Source organism: Pygoscelis adeliae, unplaced genomic scaffold (assembly GCF_000699105.1).
Source record: "Pygoscelis adeliae isolate BGI_AS28 unplaced genomic scaffold, ASM69910v1 Scaffold86, whole genome shotgun sequence".
NCBI classification, from domain to species: Eukaryota; Metazoa; Chordata; class Aves; order Sphenisciformes; family Spheniscidae; genus Pygoscelis; species Pygoscelis adeliae.
In genome coordinates this window covers 3,202,017-3,222,270 of record NW_008824930.1, presented here as the reverse complement: position 1 = coordinate 3,222,270, position 20,254 = coordinate 3,202,017, and the positions used below count along the sequence as shown (strand labels likewise).

Genomic DNA, 20,254 nt, shown 5'->3' with positions numbered 1-20,254 from the left:
CTGCTAGTTGAAGACAACCTCAAAGTGTTTGTTCACCTGAGAACATATTCAGATGTTTTAGAGGATGGACCTGTCATTGATAATGTGGCCAATTCAGTAAAGTACTAAATTTTTGTCGATTTCAGAGATAGGTTTCAAATGTCTTAGGCTGAGCTTGTTACTTAAGGGAGAAATTAGCACAGAGATATTTGCAGTCTCCATGAGAGAGAGAGTCTCTGCCCATCATCATCAAGGGAGCAAGTTCCTTTGGACTGACAGACGGGCCAGACTCTTCCAGCAACACTTGAAAGTACACATATATATTCATGAAACTCAATAACAACAGGTCAGAAATGCAACCCCCAACAACGGATAGGAACACTTTTTAATCAAAATTAACTTTTCTAGTTCTCTTTCTCCTTTACCACTCCTCCCATGCACATTTTTTTTCCTCCTGCATGCCAGCTTTTCCAGTGGCTTCTGGGGTGCTGTGCAATCAGTACACAGAATTTAAGTAGCTCTTCCCATGCTGCTAATTCCAGCTGACTGCAGATACATGTAACAGCAGTGCTCATGTCATTTCATGACCAAAGAGAGGATGCTGTAATGTATTTTCTGAAAGAAGAACACTTACTTTCCACTTTGAGCTCATCTGGCTGAAGATGGACCTTGAGCTTATAAGTATTTTTATTTATTGTTGTCCTGCCCTTTCCATCCTACAGCAATTTCTTTCCTTCCACATTCACTGTGGATAAAGTGCCACAAGATTAAATCTAATGATAGTTCAGTTTCCAGAAGGTGGAAACAGCTCAGTTTCCAGCAGAGGGTAGATACGCAGCTCTGGTGGAAACAACAGTGAGAGGGGAAATACACATGTTCATCTGCAAGATATCTTTTTTTAGTTAGGCAACATCAACACAGATGTAAGAGAGCAAATACCCATGGAGAAAGAAAATAACTGGCATGAAATTTACCCTTACAAGTATAAACATGAAATACATCAGATGTTTGGACAACAGATTATATTACTCCCTTACCACTAACTTATGTTAAGATGGTAGAAAATCCTTTTTACCTGATCCGCTATGAAACATGGGCAAGAGAAAGATTAGAAAAAAAGAAAAGCATCATCTTAAATTTTCAGAGTATTCTTTAAAACCTTGGCACTGTGTCAGGCAGTATGTGGTATATATTACAGATAGCTCAGTTGCACCTCACAAACATATCTTAAAGGTTTGATTTTTCCACATACCATTTAGCAACAGCTGGCATGTTTGGTTTTTTTTTCTTTTTTTTCTCCCTTACTAATACAAAGTTCTTGAGTGGGTTGGCTGTGCACTCGCATCTTTCTAAGCAGTTAAGCACCAAACTCTGCTTTTTTTCCCATTTTGAAGAGCTAGATGTGAGACACAGTAGAGAACTGATCTGAGAGAATCAATTTCTGCATCTGATGGGGAGCTGGCTTATGGTGAAATCTGGGGTGGTTCTGTGCAGAGACGAACATCAGCAATATCTCTTCATGAAATGATGCCTCTCCTTTTATGAAAGGAAAGAAAACCCTAGAGCCATGGACACAAAAGTCACTCTGGATCTCGGGACACCGAGAATCAGGCATTTCCATTCTCCCCATGTCCATCAACAAGGATGGTGACCCCGGAGCTGGGCAGAAGAACAGCAGGAAAGCAGAGAGGTTTCTAGCAGAATTCCTGGCAAATTCCAATGAAATCATGTAACCTACAGAAATTATTTCTATCTATCTGAAAGAATCTGCAAATCTGATAAAAACATGCCTGTTTCTGAGCAGACCTAGCTGGATGGGTTTATGGTCTAGCAGCTCTTAACAATCTCCGCTCCCTGCAAATATCTTGCATGTATCTCCTCCTCTTATTAATTTGTCAATAATCTTATTGTTCTTGTTTTAGCTCTGAGGGCACTGTGCAGATGAGGGGAATCAATCTGAATGTCAGGACTTTCCCAGCCTTACCTGAGATAAAGACTTACAGGGGAAAAGTGAAGATGGTAAATTAGCTTCAGTGGGGACACGCAAGCTGGGCACCATTCTTGAATGAGATTCCACTTCAGGTAGAGAAATTGTAAAAAATGGCACTTCAGATCCTGAGGAAGAGTCGCGAGTAGATTAACCGATCTGAAATACTAGGGAATGAAACTGATGCTTGAAGACGATGGGATGGGGAGAAGAAGGGAGCCTGCTTCAACACCCAGGCTAGGTTCATTTTGACAGGTGCCAGTCTGGTGAGTAGTAGACACAATCATAAGTATATTTCTAAAGAAGAATTTTAAAAGGTCGATAAACATCACAGTAACGTAAGCTTCCTGGTTACTTAGAAACAGAGCTCAGTGACTCAGAGCCATTCCTTAAACATATCTTTGATTGATACAGTCCCTCCAATGCAGGTAATAGAAGACTGATTCAATCTATCTGACACAGACTATCAGGTCTGCACTTCCCCCCATTCCTCCCCATCATCTCCTTCATTTCCTTCTCTGAATCAATGTATTTGTGAATCTTGGACTGGATCCCAGCCAAGAATATCTGAAAATGCAGTCTCATATTGCCCAAATCTATAAAGAGGAAACTATTCAGACAATTGATGCACCTTAAGGGCAGAACATTAAATTGATCCTTTGGCAAGGAACACCGTGTGTAACTTTACACAGCAATTCCCATAAATACTAATAAGATTATCAGCCAAAGCATAGATTATCTAGAGCCGTGGCTTTGTTTTAGGAGCAGCTATGAGGATAAGGGTTTGTACTGCGTGCAAGCACTTGGACTGCCTATATGCTCCCCCCACCCCAGCCCCCACCCCAATCTGTGCCTTAAGAAGAGCTCATGACAATGCATCATCATGTACATTTGAGGTGGCTGCATTACTGAAGTGTGGCAAATCATCCAGTGGAGATAGCACTATTAGATAATCAAAAGGCAATGGCTCAGATATTCTGCTGCTCTAAGCAAGTGGAAGGGAAGTAGCTGTTGCTTCCTACATCTCCCATTGTTTTTTTCTAAACGTTGGAAGACCTCAGGGTAAGTTGCGTGGGGTCTTTCTGGGGCAGCCTGAGTCTCGATTCCCTTCCTGCATTTTCTCAGCTGAGCGAGTGGCCCACTTGCCACCACTGTAACACTGGGTGTTCCAGCTCCCCCCTTCTCAGTCCCTAGATGCTTTCCCATTGATTTTCATTTCTGGATCAGCACTGAAGGGCATAATATATGCAGCTGTGTATACACATAGAGTTGCATATATATTCATATACACACTACAGATCTAAGTTACAGTTTGAAGTACAGTCCTAACTAGGCCATTTCCTGAGTTGCCTGCATAATTCTGCAGAAAGTTACTGTTCCCAAAACCATTTTGCTTGGAATTTAAATTTAATATAAACAAGCTTTGAAAAGAGTGTTTTCTATAATTTTTTTTTAAGGGAGTCTTAAAAAATCAGCATATATTATTAGCATCCTTTCCTAGAAACCCTTCTGGCTGCCACTGTACATGCTTTCATGGAATAAGAGTTTTCTTCTCTGTTTGAGAAACACAAACATGACTGTTCAGGTTTTTCAGCATAACATTTCTGACCCTGTATTCTAATGCACATTTTTACCTCTTGGCCTCTCTTTGGAGACTGGTTACCTATTGAGCCATACAAAATTCACTCTAATGAAACATTCTTCGTGATCAGTATGAATAAAGTGTTCATTTTTACTCTGGATGCAGGGTACATTTTTGTATACACCCAGCTATTTTTTCACTTGCTTCTAAGTACTTTATTAGGTAACAATAGCACGCAATGTCATCGTCCGTACCAGCCTCCACTGGTATTGAAACGGTCCTCTGATTTTTTAAGTTGCTGTATGGTCCCAACTGATACAATAAACATAGCACCATCTATTCATGAATGCCTCTGGATAAAGACCCCCCAGCTGGAAAAACAGCTGAACCCAAAGTTTCAGATCTAAAAATTGCCATGCGTGTTGTCAGGGCCAAAAATGAAAATCTGAAGGCATGACATGTTATTAGGGGCTTGTTTCCACTCTTCTGATGGTGATTTGAGCTTCTTTAAGAAAATCTTTTGGAAAGAGACAGCAACTCTGGCTTCCACATTACCTCCAGTTCCTTACCGTAACAGATGAGACTCATACTGACAGCAGAAACGTGTTCGCATGCTTTCCAACACTGAAACGCAGCGCATCCTTCTGTGAGTAGCTGCCAGGTAGAAGACTTGCATGTTTTCCCATCAGATACCACCTTTTCATTTCAAATAGTAGCTATATAAAAACTTGCTCACCAACACTTGCCATATTAAATAGTAGCTTTCTTTTTAGATTTCTGTGCAAATAAATATTAATGAACTGGACTAATTTAATGGATTAAAAGACACATTCTAAGGGTTGCTCAAATCCAGTTTGTGCCCATGTCAGAATATGACAACTTGTTGATCATAATTTTGCCAACTTCTACCCATAAAAAATCAAAACAAGCTTCAAGCAAATATTGCAGATAGAAATTTGCCAGATGCTTACATGAATTGTGGTGGGAAAAATTATGCTCTAAGATGTAAATTCTGCAAATTACAAGTTATTTTAATCTTTTAATCAAGAAAGAGGAATAAAAAAAGTGGGTGCATGCAGCATGTGACAGATCTACCATTGCATCACACCAAGGAAAACCTCCATTTTTCTTTAACTCTTTCCTAACTGAGGGTCTGATGTGAAGTTCACAGAAATCAATAGCAGATTTCCCTACGACTTCAGAATAATCTGTATTAGATCCCTGTTCTTCAAGTTACCCTGATATCATCTTCATTAAGAAAAATACTTTTCTAATCTCTCAACAACTGTGTGGCAGGCCACAGAAGGTCCAAAAACCAATGTTAACTGCTTCTCTCAGCAGTTACATCCAAGCTGGTATATGATGGCATAGCTCCAGTGAAATTGCTAAGATTCACTGGCTTTTTGACTTTTGGTGGCTTTGAGTACCTTTTGAAAGATTCACAAGGCCTGACTTGAAAAGGGAGCTAAATAGATTTCCTCAGTTCATGTACATCTCTCTAGGGATGCATAAACCACAAGAGATGTAGAGATATGGATCAACTTCAGCGTTGCAACTGAAGTTCTTGTGATCAGGAAATCTAGCTGGCAGATTAAGAAATCTTACAATACAGCCTTTCCGTTTTGAGTAGGTTGGAGACATCTGCATTTTCAAATTCCTGCCTGCATTTGAAATCAGGAATAACATTGCTCTGAAATTCCACCCTCAGAGGGCTACGAGATTTCTCCATATGTATAGCATGAAGGATGAGGACGCCTTTCTTATTCAAACTGATTCATCTTTCCTTAACACAAGGCTCTGAAGGAGTTAAAATCTCAGTCTAGTAAAGACTGAGGTCTTGCCAATCTTTTTTTTTTCTTTTCTGTAAGGTGCCAGACATAAAAATAAAGGAGATGTATCAGCACACTTCCTTAGAAGCTGAGCTTCCTGATTAAGAATAAATGCAGGACATACAGTGTATTTCATGCTGAAATGCATTCCCTGCTAGAATTTCATGAAGACAATTAGCCATTAGCAACATCTCTACACACAGAGAGGACTCAGACACCAGGAAATAATAGAAACAGCCACATACTGCTAAAATGTGGAGAGGGAGAAAACCACAAAACAAGAGCCAACTGTTGAGTTAGAATTGTCCTGGTGCCACTCCATTTCTGTCTCTAGTCAAGCTGAGGAGACTGAATGAGCGATCGTGTTGTAAAATGCCCAGCAGGAACTACGATGCAGTGGTTTTGTGCTCATTATCACTGTGCAGTGGTGATGGTTAATCCTGGAATGCTGCATTTCACCAGTTTAGCCCAGGATATCTATGCATCACTGCTTTTTAGGAGTGCCTCAAACATCCACGAATTAGAATGATTCCAGTGACAGGAAATCCTTTCATTTTTTTGATGTCCAAGTGCTACAAATACCGGTGACAAGCCTGAGGACTCAAGTGTGAAACTTAATCTGAAGGTTCCCTATATTTGGTGCTGCTTGGGGCCACCTCAGCATACAGGAACCTTTCCTGTCTGTTTCTTTTGTGATTTCTTTTCCCTTGCAACATTTTCCTTGTTGGGCATAGGAAAGACTTCTATTGGATTGGCAAGTGAAGCATTTGCACATGTGCCTGGTTCTGAGCTTCCCTCACCTGTTGCCTGCAGCAAAATAGGAAATGTTTACTCTCTTTGCAGAATCTTTACATCTATGGCGTATAGAGAACCTGGCTGCTACCAGGTTTAAGACATAGGTTTAGGCAATGGAGCGTGCTTCAGCTTTCTTCAGTGCTTGGGGTTAGCTTGGGGTTACCTGAATCTGGTGCTTTGAGGAAAGCCTTCTCTATGTACTTTCTACTTTCTGCTGAGTGAATTGCAGTGTTTTCCATTTTAATGTGTAATACAACTAAACGCTGTATCTTCCAACAGTACTTCCAGGTATTTCTGACACCCTGCTGATGAGCCAGCTTATATGATGTTAGGGCTAAAATGAGTAGAAACACACTGGGTTTGTGTCTCTGGTGGCTGGATTTGCGAGGTAGCATCATAGCTTGGACTGAGTACTGTAAAAGGAAAGATAGGAAGAGTGATGCCCAGAAGCTGATGTGAAGCATCCACTCTGCTTATTTCAGGTTCAAAGGGGATAGTTTCAGAGGACTTTCTGATGCACAAATAAAGACCAGTCTTCAAAGATCTACAGCCCTCCCTCCCTAAACTACAAAGAAACATCTCCCCACGTACTTACGATTTTTTTTAAAATTGGGAATTAATTTTATTGTCCGTGTTTTAGTGCTACAGCTGGTTCTTATGGCTGAAGATTTTTTTTCATCTCCCACTGAATCTAATTTCCTCAAAACTGAAACAAATAATATAATTGTCTCCATGATCATGCTGCAATGCTGTTGTCATATTTATTTTAAACCTTCTCTTGAACAAGCCATATTAAATAGTGAATATTGTAAGGTTATTTAATTTAGACTTAATTGGCAATCTGAAACCTACCAAAATTTTTTTACCATTCATCGTAATGACTTTAAGGTGTACTCTGCCTAAATGCTGGGTCCAGTAGATCAGGAAAAGGGTATAGCTCTAGGAAAAGAAAGAGGCCTAAGGAGGAAAGTAAAGATTCTACCTCCAGGTAGAGCCTGCTTGAGATCCAGCCACGTTCCTATGATGGGGCAAGGCTGGGAAGTTCATTCCCCAGTAATAAATTGCAATGTTCAGTTCTAAAGAAACCTCTGGTGGACAGAGCAGCTGGACAGACATTGTAAAGGTTTGGGAGAGTTTGTGGCTTGCATAAGGGAAAAGAAACACATTGTTGAGAGGGACCTTAAGGTAACCATCTCAATGTGTCTTTTCTTTCTGTTTTCCTTGGTGAATGGGAAAACCCAAAACCTTACCTCTGTTTTCATAACCTAGTTATGCTCAACAGAGCATACAAATACCTCTGTTTCTGAACTGTGCTTGAGCCCTTTTTGCCAGAATTGCCCCTTACTCACTTTTCTGACTCCTCACCAGAGCTGAATGCTGTGCTTCCCATGCCAGTTCCTACTTTGATCAAAATCCTTTGACCATTGGGCTTTCATTCTGATGCTCTCTCCATAAAAGTAAATGCAGACCTCAAGGCCACTGTGTAAAGCAATCATGCTTGCATCTTGAATAGGCACATCTTCTTGTTTAAATGTTCAAGACATTGTATAAACATGCAAGGCACAGAAATTTCTTCCCTCCCACCCCCCACTGAGGTCAGTGCATACCAGACTAGAAAAAGGTACTGTTTTCCTAAAGATTAGGATTAAAACTAAAGTTTACTTCAATGTCTTAGTTGTCCTGGACTTGGACTACCAGATCCCTCCTTGGTTTATTTAATTGACCCTAACATAAGTTCTCTTTGAGGATTTCTGAACTATATATATAATGTAGTACATATACATACCTAAAAAGAAAGAAAGAGAGAAGGTTAAAATATCTGATTTAAGCTGGTCTAAAGGAAGGTTGTGTTACCTATAGATTAGTTGGTACAATGCCTATATATATTTTTTTTTTAATTGTTTTACTATATGACCCCAAGGCTCAGACCCTTATCGACAGACTTTTATCAACAGACTCTTTATTGACTTCCTTCAGCAAGCAGCTTTTGCTTTAGTTTACTCAAAATCTGAAAACAGCATCAAGGGTTAGAGAAATCTGAAATTCATCATCTACAGCTCCTCAAGTGTGACTTTAACATGAGAGTAAAGCTGACAGTATTATTGCTGCCAGGGTGCATGGCTCTGAAACAATTCGGCAGGGCCAGAATGAATTAGGTTTCTATCTGAAAAGGATGCCTATTGACAAAAATGCTTCAGCCCATTTCTCAACTGAAAATCAAAACCATTCTTTTCCAGGATTCACATACAGAGCTTTGGAAAGCATTTATTTTACAAACAAAACCAGACATATTGCTTCCTCTCTGTGCTGCACTCATCATCCCCATATTCTAATAGATTCAACAAGAGGCACTAATAAAAAACATGGTTTGAGCTGAGAAAATGATTTATAATGAATAACTTACTTACAAACTAGATGAATTTAATCTCATTCCCCTTAAAGCAACTAGTTTCCCTATGGTGGTGTTTCACCTTACTTCGTAAGCAGTCCCTTTGCTAACAACGAAAATCTACCTTTCAGGATGGTTATGAGCAACCAGCTCCATCAGAGTCACATTCAGATAGTTATTCATCACACTGTTTCCTTCTTCTTCATATTGCTATTGGAGTAGTTGCCTTAAAGGACTTGAGATTTTATTATCTGAACTATGGGATCAGTTATAATTCATGTGAAATTGTTTGTTTCCTGGCAGGATGATGCCACGTCTGGGGATGTGGGTAAACTGATTGTGATGACTGTGTTTCTCCTTTTGGATGAAGAAAAGTTGGAAGAAAAGCTGAGGAAGCCACATATGCTTTCATTTCCCCAGTAAATTGTGGCAATTTAAAGCCAGGTAGCAGAGAGAGTTACAGAGCTTAAGCTAATAATATTGATTTTCATTTCTGGCACACACAGCCCCTCTCCAAAGCATTGTTCTGAGAAAAATATTAGGCATCTATCCCTATAGCTGGGCTTAGCAGAAATATTTGTGTTACTCTTAGTCTGAATTAAGCAGTGTGACATACAGCAAATACAGAGCCATAATTACATGGTTTACTCATTTTCACCATCACTACAGTTGTTCTTGTAATCTTACACATACTGAAATTGCAGAGATTTAGCAGAGGCCCTAATATTGTCTTTTAAGCTTTTAGAAGCTACTTTTGCATGTCTCAGAGAGCATGTTTACATAGTTACATATATATGTTCCTGTCCATACTTTTGTAACTAAAAGTCTTCTTATGCATTTTAAAGAAACTGGATGTAAAAAGAGTATAGTAAAAAAGGACCCAATTTCTTTCTCCATTTGAGGAAACATGGTCAGGATCTACTGAGCTGTAACATGGGGAAGGGTAACTACTGATCAAAGCAGGTGCAAAATTCCATGTAAGCCAGGGATCACAGTTTCAAGGACTCTGATATCTTTCATCTCTTTTTATCTTCTCTGGATAAGCTGAGGAGTACCCAGGAGAGCATACTCTCAGAGTGTACCCTCAGCAAGTTTGCTGATGACACAACGCTGGGAGGAGTGGCTGACACACCAGAGGGCTGGGCTGCCATCCAGAGGGACCTGGACAGGCTGGAGAAATGGGCTGACAGGAACATCAAGAGGTTCAACAAGGAGAAGTGCAAAGTCCTGCACCTGGGGAGGAACCACCCCATGCACCAATATATGCTGGGGGCCACCCAGCTGGAAAGCAGTTTTGCAGAAAAGGACCTCGGGGTGCTCGTGGGCACCAGGTTGAACACAAGCCAGCAACGTGCCCTTGCCAGAAAAGCGGCTAACAGTATCCTGGTCTGCATTAGGCAAAGCACTGCCAGCAGGTCAAAGGAGGTGATCCTTCCCCTCTACTCAGCACTAGTGAGGTGACACCTGGAGTATTGTGTCCAGATCTGGGGTCCTCAGTACAAGAGGTACATAGACATACTGCAGAGAATCTAATGAAGGGCCACAAATATGATGAAGGGACTGGACCATCTCTCCTATGAGGAAAAGCTGAGACAGCTGGGACTGTTCAGCCTGGAAAACAGAAGGCTCAGGGGGAACTTTATTAATGTATATAAGTACCTGAAGGGAGGGTGCAAAGAGGATGGAGCCAGCCTCTCTTCAGTGGTGCCCACTGACAGGACCAGAGGCAATGGGCACAAACTGAAACACATGAGGTTCCCTCTGAACATCAAGAAACACTTTTTCACTGTGAGGGTGACCAAGCACTGGCCCAGGTTGCCCAGAGAGGTTGTGGAGTCTCCCTCCTCGGAGATATTCAAAAGCCGTCTGGACACAGTCCTGAGCAACCGGCTCTAGGTGTCCCTGCTTGAGCAGGAGGCGTTGGACCAAATGACCTCCAGAGATCCTTTCCAGCCTCAGCCATTCTGTGATTCTGTGAGGATCACAGGGCAGACTGACCTAATTAGGATGCCAAAACGGCCCCTTGGTTACCATGTCAGTTGAGCAGGTGACTTCTGCTTGAGGGCCCATGGATGGAGGCAGAATGGGAGGGAGGAGGAGATCTAGGACTGCATGAATGTCTATGTGTTCGAGACACTAAGTGACCTGGCTCTTGAAGTGAGAATGAAAAGAGTAGGGACCTGGGAGAGATGACAATAACTGCCAGCAGCTCTAAAGAGCAGATAAAAAGAACTGGGTAGAGCCTGCCCACAAGGCCTATTGCTAAACCATACTCTCGCATGTGGGTGCTTCAGTGAGACCAGACACCACTTCTCTACACTTTCCCAAACAGCACTATCTTAATGCTTCAGTGATCTCCTGGGGCTCACTGCCTTTATACTTGCCATTTCTTCGCTATATTGATTATGGGAGCATAATGAAGGGAGCAGCAAGTGCCAGAGAAAGTAAAGACTTGTGGGTCGTGCTGTAGAAGCAAGTACTTGAAGGAGAAGGTGACAGCAGCTCGTAGACCTTGAAGACATGATGAGGGAGATACAAGATTTTCTTCTGATTAAAAAAAAAAACAGTGTTGCACAGTCAAACCCTTCATGCTGATCTGAAACCATATTTAACAACACCAGGTTTCAAAGGGTCAGTGATACAGGGGTTTCATAAAAAAGGTTCTGCAAGCATGTGAGAAGACCTTTTTCAGTGAGATGATTAAGAGGAGTAAAATGAGAGGAGAAAAATGAAGATTTTAATTTTGTCAGGAATATGAAAAGAAATTTTGCTGCAGACTTTCACTGCTTTGCACCTTATTCTGCTCAGGTTAGGCTTAGATGTCTGGTAAAAGCATTTGATTTTCATTTCCATACTAATTTCCAGTATTGCTACAATTGGGAGAGAACTTCCCTGGTGAAAGAGTTACGAGTGCAGAGTACAGAACAAGCTTACCTTAGTCCTTGCTGCCTGTGTAAAACACTGTCAGGTCAGAACGGTAGCTTTTATATCCAATTCTCTTGATATAAATGTGCTAAATGGGAAGAACTCATCCTTGAACTTTGATATACCAAGCTCTATATTTCAGTTAGGATGCAGTTTGACAGTACAACATTCTTCTAGCTTTAATAAATGTTGTACCTTTGTTGTAACATGAGATGATATTGCTAGTCACAACATGAAGGTTCTGCAAGTCTTTCTCTAATTGGCAGAACAAAAAACATGCCAGGTTTTGCAGCCCGTGAATTTTGGGAGAGAAGTGAAGGGAATTGGAGAGGGCCTATGAACTGCCTTTGGCAATTATAGGATTAAATGAAGACACATGTCTTAGTTCTATATAGATTTTATCAGTGTACAGAATAGCCCAGCAGACTGCATTTTCCACATTTTTCACCAATCTTACACATCTTTTTGCAATTAACACATGGTTCAAAGACTGGAATAAAAAATCATTGATACTTTGTGTTTATGTCATCTGGCATTCATCCATCATTTCTCACTGAATTATTCCATGTTGTCTAGGAACAGCATTTGACAACAGCAGTCTTCAAAGGGTTAGTACTGCAGGAGCTGTGTAAAGCAAATTCTGCAAACTTACATGGGTAGTCCTGGTTTAGTCAGATGATGAGAGATGAAGGAGAACTGATCCAAAACAATTAAAGCAATGTAATGTCTTTTTAATGATTTCAGGCTGCTAGACTGAAATACGTAATGTTGTGAAACTCAGTAGTGTAATTCCTAAGAGTTAGGTGTCCATCCAACAACACAGGATCTACAGCACTCCAAGCAGCCATGTTACACGTGTGCAGGAAAAGCACTTCTACCTGTAAGGGACCCTTCCACAAAACTACAGTATCTAAGGGTGCAGGAACAATGAAAGCTGCCATTTTTCTTAGTCAGTCACATTTAGATTTTCAGTGTATATTAGCTTTAGAGAAATTCTATCATCTTGATACCAAATCTTGATTTTTTTTTTTTCTAATGAGCTTAGGTTTCTTACTAATTATAGTGGTTCAGGTTCCGATATTCCTATGCCTGTTGAGTCATATTTTTTCTGTCAGTATTACCAGACAAAAACATGAAAATGAAACCAAAGAGGACCACTCTTAGAGAGGGAGCTACTCATTGAAATAGTGGCAAAATTTGGATTCTCAAAAAGAAATAAAGATTATTTATGCATTATTGAATGTTGTTACGATTACTATAACACTGTATTCTTACAAGCAGGAAGGAATTTCTGGAACGTAAAAGTTTGATATTATGATGGTGGTTCGTTAGTACTTCAGCTAAAAGCTATGGCAAATATAAACAGGACCAGTCCTACATCTGCCATGTATAGTCATGATTCAAAGTTTATGAAAGTGCATTGTTTGATATCAGCCTCTGGCAGAACATTACTGATGTAAATGGCTGCCTCACACAGAGTGGCACAGGAGCAAAACACTGGGCTAAGGCTTGGCCCAAAGTCCGTTGTACAGCTCTGCTGAGATTACTTGCAAGAAATGATAATATGCAGCAGCAGTCACTCTTTTGTACATCAGCTTAGCATTGCAAGACAGTATATTTCCAGGGGATGTACAGAAGTATTTGTGCAATTGCGTGACACATTGATTATGTTTAATCTAGATGTACAATAAAGCCAAGGTAGAATAAATGCAAAGAGAAATATTAACACCCTCATAGGTGTGGCAAGCCTATTTGTGGCAAGCAAAAACTATGGATATGTCTACACTGCAGGATACCCGCACTTTCTAGCTGATGGAAGGCTTCTAACCGGCTAGATCACATTGTCATATGTGGCAAGCAGTGGTTACGTCACCTCACAAAGCCTGGTGCTGACAATGCATGGCAGATGATAAACAAGGTGAACTTCTCAGGAGTAGCCTGATTCCATATCAGGATGAGCCATGGGTGATACCTTTCCCCTCCTGCACGTCTGGTTTCCTTTGCAGAGACCCAGGAGTGCAGGCAGGAAGGCAGATGCAGCACACACCAGCAAACATCTCGATCTGAACAAGCACTAGACCAAGACTATGAGGCGCACTGTGGCGTGCATTTGCCCCCTTAGGCACAGAACCAACCACTGTGTCTATCAGTGGTCATGTCTGGGATTTGTGGGGGCAGGACTCAATGCCTCATCACCATAACAGCAAGGCTGTTATAGAAAATAATATGTAATGCATTATTAGACATTGTCTTTAGACAAATCCAACAGTAGATTTGTTTTCATGCTACTTGATACTTACTTTTGTACCAATTTGCAGGAACAGAAACAGCCATAAGGGGTCAGACCAAAGGTCCATCTAGCCCAGTAGCCTCTCTGCTAATGATCAAATGCAGATGCTCTGCGAAGGCTGTAAGAACCGGACAAGCTTCTATGATACTTCTTAGTATTACTTTCAGCCTCTAACCATTTGAGAGTCAGGGACTCCTAAAGCCAAATGTGGCTCCTGTGTATTTAGATAACCTCAAGGGATTTCTCTTCCATGAAATAAACTCATCCTCTCTTAAACCAGTGTAAAATCTTTAGCATCTGCAAAATCCTGCAGGAAGGAGCTCCACAGCCAGTGTAAATACTTGGTGTGAAGAACCACTGCCTTTTGTTTGCTCTGAAACTGTTACCCACTACTTTCATCTGATATTCCCTAATTCCTACCATGGAAAAGACAATGAACAATTGATCCTCCCTGCTACTTGTGACTCCATTAGATGAGCTGCTCTAGTCAACAGCTGAACTACCTATGTTGTAGATGGGGAGAGACTTTAATTTGTGAGACATGAGTGAGAAATGTGAAGAATGAAGTTGAAAAATTAGGGACAATTTTAGCTGATACTATGACATTTGCCATGAGGTGTGCACTAACGTTTCTTGAAAGGTTGAACAAACGCAACACAAAGGATGTTCTCTCCTTGCCAGTCTGGGGTAAGTAGCAGTAACTCCAGCACCTCTGCCTGAGGTAAGTCATGCCTCTATTACTCCCTGTGTATGATAAGGTTTAAATTACTTCAGTGAAAGTATCAGGCAGCAGGTTTAAAATTAAACAAAAGGAAATACTTTTTCATACGACTACACTGTAGCTTTCAATAATTCTGCATGGAACCAGGTCAAAACTACAAGCAGGTTGACGAGAGCCTTGGAAAATCCATTAATGCATCAGAAGCTATCAGCTCTAGATGTAACCTCCAGCCTGAGAAACCCTTAAACAGGTCTTAAACTGATAACACAAATGGGAAACTGCAACAGAGGCATATACAGAGACTATGCGTTAGTTTATATTTTCCTTGTTTCTTATGGTTAGAGTCAGCGCATGAAGCTAAACAAACCTTTAAGAGGGTCTGAGATGTATTTGCCCAGATCCCTGAGTACCAAAACAACCAGTTAAAATGGATGTTAAGAGAGGTTACGATACTCAGCTTCTTACCTGTGTTTTTTTCAACATACCTTTTTTCTAGTTTGTTATTTAAAGCTCTGTTAACGAGAATGCCACTGTCTTGAGAGGCATTTATTATCTTTATCCTTACTCTTACCAGGAAAGATTTCGCAAGGAACTAATTTGCAGTATCTTGCTGCAGAATATCACTTGAATATCACTGGACCCTTATGGAACCCATTCAATACAAACTTCCACGTTGACTGTGCCCCTCAATAGCCTCTATGTCTCTGAGAATGGCTTTTCCAATGTGGGTTGTGTCTGTTTTCTTCTAGACTCATCTACATCATGTTTTCTAATTTGCTAAGGAGAATGTAATGAACAGCAGCATCAAAAGCCTTTCTGAAGTCAAGAAATATGATAGCAATCATGTTTCCTCTGTCTGCAGTGCCTGTTACCCATCACAGAAGGTAAACGGATTATTCTGATATAATCTATTCTCACAAAAAAGTGACATTGTTTCTTTACTCTCTCCTTGTTATCCTCCAAGAAATCTGTCTAGTTACTTGTTCCAGTACTTCTCTTTCCAGAAACAGAAGCTTTGCAGACTGGCCACATTTTCTTCCTTTCTTTTTAAAGCTCGCAACATGTTTACTCTTCCCATTATCTGAAATGCCATCCATTCAGTAATTTTTAGCAGCGCTGAAATTTTATCAGCCTGTTCGACATGTGTCCTAGGACTTGCCTTGACACTGACCACTCAGCTAACAAAGCTAATTAGCAGTAGTAAGTCAATCAGCTGTCTGATGATGGTGGAGGTCCCTGGAGCTACAATGAGGTTCATTTAGTTACAGACTGGGGCACATCAAACATGCTGATAACAGCTGCCATTGAGAGAACAGGGTTTTCAAACTCTGCTGGGAACATGACAGGACATTCATGCCCTTTGTCTGAGCCCTTGAATGGGGCTGAGAATATACTGCTGAGACCTTGTAGGGGCAAGTTCATCAGTTCTCATATATAAGATTCACTGGTAAAGAGAATGCCACCAAGAAGATGAAGAGATGAGGCACATACGTGCTTGGACAAACTGTGATGTTTTCCATCTCACTTTGTTGCAATGGGATTTAAGTAAGTATCGTGACTATTTTGTGGGATAAAAGCTATGAGGTAAAATGTTGTATTGTGTTCCTATTTTCTGTTCTCACCGATTTAAAAATCTTATAGTAGCACTGGAAGACACACGGAAAATTTAATTACACTCTTAGTAGCTGCACAGTGATAGTAGAGTGCACATTTTGAAGGTTAACGGCAAGATGGTGGTGTTTCCAAAGTACCTGGGATGTAAATGTTACAAATACCATTTTTGTGTGTGTGGCCATCTGTGCTCTGTGCAACATCTGTAAAGTTATAAGTGACTCTTTCCATATGGTGAAAGTTCTGGAAATCGACAGACTAATTTGTATAACCAGAAAGTTCTCATATAAATAATATTACACTGGGATCTGGGGGGCAAAGGAAATTTGCAGTGCCATATGTGCTCGTTTCTGTGCCAGGTACAATGATTTCAATGAATAATCCAGTAGAATTGTATGTGCTTTGCCCGGGAAAATGATACTCTTGATATCTTATTCTCTCTGCTGCATTTCTGAACTTCTCAGACAACGAGAATGCTAATCTCTACTTGAATAAAATCTCACATATTGTGTTAGTCTCCATGCTTGCTTGCTTGATTACGTAGCATGCCACAAAACCAGCTCTTGTAGTATTTGCTCTTTTCCAACATTTGCCAAAGAGGGTAATGCCAATTTAATAATTTGGGGGGGATTTTTGGTATAATTGTTGGTGGAAGGCAATCATAGTTTTGTGTGCCTTGAATAATTTCTGGAAGGAAAGGAAAAGAACACGGCAGACAAATCAGCTGGCTGCAAACAGTAATGAGTTGTGCTTTTTACGTACCAAAATGCAACCTGTAAAACATACCAAAACCAGAAGACAAGGGAGATCAGTGGTGCAGTGCCCTTCTTATTTTCATTTCATACTTGTTTCTCCTGCTGTGGAGTGGGAACTGTGCAGTGGTTAAGGTCTATGTCTGCCCACCAGCTGCTGGTGGAGTTGTCTCTCCTACAGAGCTAGAGGTAGTTTCAGACTCTGACCAGGCTACACACGAGGTAGCTGAGCAGGGGTGTGGGGAAGCAGTGAGCTGCAAAGTTTGTGAGTCTCAGGTAGACACTTGCAGAGAGGCTTGTAGTAACATGGCTCTCACGCTTGCATGGGGATCATCATCAAAGCTGACATCCAGAACTGTGGGACATCTGAGTGTCAGGACTCATTTAGGACCATTGTTAGTAGGCATGAAGAATAACCCACTCCCTCTCCATGGGCAACATAGCTCCCATTCTTTACATTCTTATTTCATTCTTTCTTAATTCAGTGCCATTCTCTGGCACCTTTCCAACAGTCTTATGTTTTCATCTCAGTAACAGTTTCTGGATGCGCCACTAGGTAGAATGGCTGGAATTCTGGATTGCAAAATACCTGTATAAACAAAGAAATGGTGGCAGCTCTTCCTCAGAAGACATTAAAACATACAACTATGCAAACCAAAAATCCTATAACTCTTTTAGCTAAATAAAAAGAATAACAACCCAAACAAAAAACAAACCACCTTAAAGGATAACTCTAATGGGCATAGAAGTTTTATTTTGAAATTTCCAGTCAGTTTCTTGCACTTCCCTACATCTGTTTCTCATGTATGAAATGCAAATGCAAGAGTCATTAGTGGCTTTATCATCTATATTAGTGTGGTCATGCTGTACAGTTTATACAACAAAGACTCCATTTGTTTGTATAATAATGAATTGTGAAGGCACAAGCAAGAGACTGTGAGAACTGTTTTGACTGAGCAAGACAGGCATGTTAGATATAGGAGGACAATTCTTTTATCCCATGAAGTTCTCACTATAAGCCCCCTCCTGATAGCTGAGCAGATATATACAGATATTTGTCTATTAGGTTTGATAGGAAAGGAAGTGCAGACTGACTATGCTGTACTCTGCAAGTTCTGAGTATAGCATCATTTTGGACACTGTCAGTGTCCCTGATAAAAATTTGAAAGTATTATTGAAGTCAAAGTGGGATTTGTGATTTATTTTCCCTCGAACAGACAGATGAAGAAGTCTTGACAAAGTCTATTTCGGCAGTGAATGTAAAAGTTTCTGAAGTGAAGACTGTCAAGATGGCTGAGACCACCTGTAATTCATGGACACCTTTCTCTCCAGCTGGACACCTTCAGAAATTCCCCAGCTTGAAAGAATTATTTTTTACAATGTAGGTGCAAATACAATAAACTCAAGTAGAGTGAAATGAACTGGCACTTGAGATTAATGTCAACATCTGTGTGCAAATACTCACCCCCATTGAATACCACTATTAGATGTAGATAGTTTATTTAGATAGCAGTATTTAGTACTGCAGATTTCTCTACATTGCAGCTGCAGGCTATTAACCTAGAACATGACCTCTTTTAGTTATTAGTTAAGGCAGTAATAGTAGTGATACAGATTACAATGAAGATCCCTTGAGAAAAAGTACAGTAATTAAACTCTATGTCACTAGAATTTTTCATGTCCTATAATGAAGCCAGTGTATTAATGAAAAATAAATAGATAAATAGGGGGGAATCATGTGGAAACACTGAGCTAAAGGAATCTCATTTTTTGATTGACTTTTCTCCTAAGTATCAAAGAGGAGATTAAATGAGTGTGGTTGAGAGCAATAAGAAGAGCAAACTCATATTAGAATGACTTTGGAAAGCAAATCTAGTGCTTTAGGGCACGAGCAGATCACCCATATGACTAGCATTTGAGCATATGTTTTTACCCAGATAGGCCTGACGCAGTGTGGAAATAAGCCCTGTAAACTTTCTTTGAAAGATAATTAAAGACCATTGCCAGAGGCACGCCACTTCAGCATTTAGACTCTGGATCTTTTCTGGCTTGTTGAAACCTACATTCCTATGAATATTTGAAGTTACCACAGGCTTCTGTTCATGTACTTGCCCTGGAATCCCTTAGAGATCTTTTTGCTGCAGTTTCATGTTTATTCAAAATGCAATATCAAATCTGATAAAAAGTCAATAATGGCATGCAATTGGAGAAGAATGTATGCACAATGTTTTTTGTTTGATATCAGTTACTAGTGAATGTGTATGGGCATGAGAAGATAAAGTACATAAACAGGCAGAAAGATCAGTTAATTGTACTGCTGAACTTTGTTCCCAGGATCTACAGCTTTAAAGTGCTAATTAAGGTTAGCTGTTGACTTCTCGTATCTGTATCAGCTGTTGTAACTGACAATCATTGCAAACTGGGTATACATCCCAAGGGAACATTTTTTATTAAAGATGCTAAAACTCATTTTCCCTGTGATTCAGGTGAACATGACCCAGACATAAAAAGATAAAAATCACTGGGCATTAGGATTTACTCTGGACCAAATCGTCCAACTCACTCCACTTTCTGAATAATTCATTGCAATATTATCAAGAGAGAGTTGGGAGTGCTTATTACAAATAAACAAGGACAAACCAATTTCCAAAGAGCTGATGCTGTCAGGAGAAGCATCTATGAGAAGAAAACAGATACAGGGCTGAAATTTAAGCTAACGTATTCAAACACCTTTCTTCAGTTTTTAATTAAACACCCAGGCTTACCTTTCAAGTAGTGCTATGCTTCAAGCACTTGGCTAAAAAGAGACAGGAGGCTCTGAGACGTGCAGAATTTGAAAAGCCCACAGCCAGTCGTGTAAGCTTTATAAAGGCTGCCCTATTTCACCTGAAGACAGACACGGCTGCCCATGCATATTCATGCATTCTAATTCAATAAGGGAGAGCAATTAGTTTCTAGTATGCACAACTTAAGGATGCTTCCCTTCCTCGAGTGTATAAGGTTCTTCAGTTAAACAAATACCACGTGTCCATCCTTATTGTAAATGATGAAAAAAACCCTTTTAGTTAATCCTAAGGCATCCTACAGATTGATTGCTTTGTAAGTGTCCCTTATCTATTACAGCAGGTAAAAAAATAAACAGCAATATATGGTATAATCATCCTTCAGGTTCATCCTTCTCTCTAAACTGGAGAGGTATGGATTTGATGGGTGGACTGTCCGGTGGGTGAGGAATTGGTTAGATGGTTGCATCCAGAAGGCAGTGGTCAACAGCTCAATGTCCAGATGGAGACTGGTGATGAGTGGCATCCCGCAGGGGTCCGTATTGGGACCGGTACTGTTTAATATCTTCCTCAATGACATAGACAGTGGGATCGAGTGCACCCTCAGCAGG

The 20,254-nt window shown here is 40.4% G+C and overlaps 1 protein-coding gene across 1 annotated transcript in view; it reads left to right on the top strand.

Annotated features, from left to right (window-relative positions):
* MARCH11 (membrane-associated ring finger (C3HC4) 11) overlaps window positions 1–20,254 on the top strand; it is a 69,719-nt gene that overhangs the window by 6,969 nt on the left and 42,496 nt on the right. Inside the window, exon 3 of the mRNA XM_009325004.1 lies at window positions 1,902–1,998. Within this exon, the coding sequence (XP_009323279.1) occupies window positions 1,902–1,998 (97 nt within the window). The remainder of the gene's footprint in view (window positions 1–1,901; window positions 1,999–20,254) is intronic.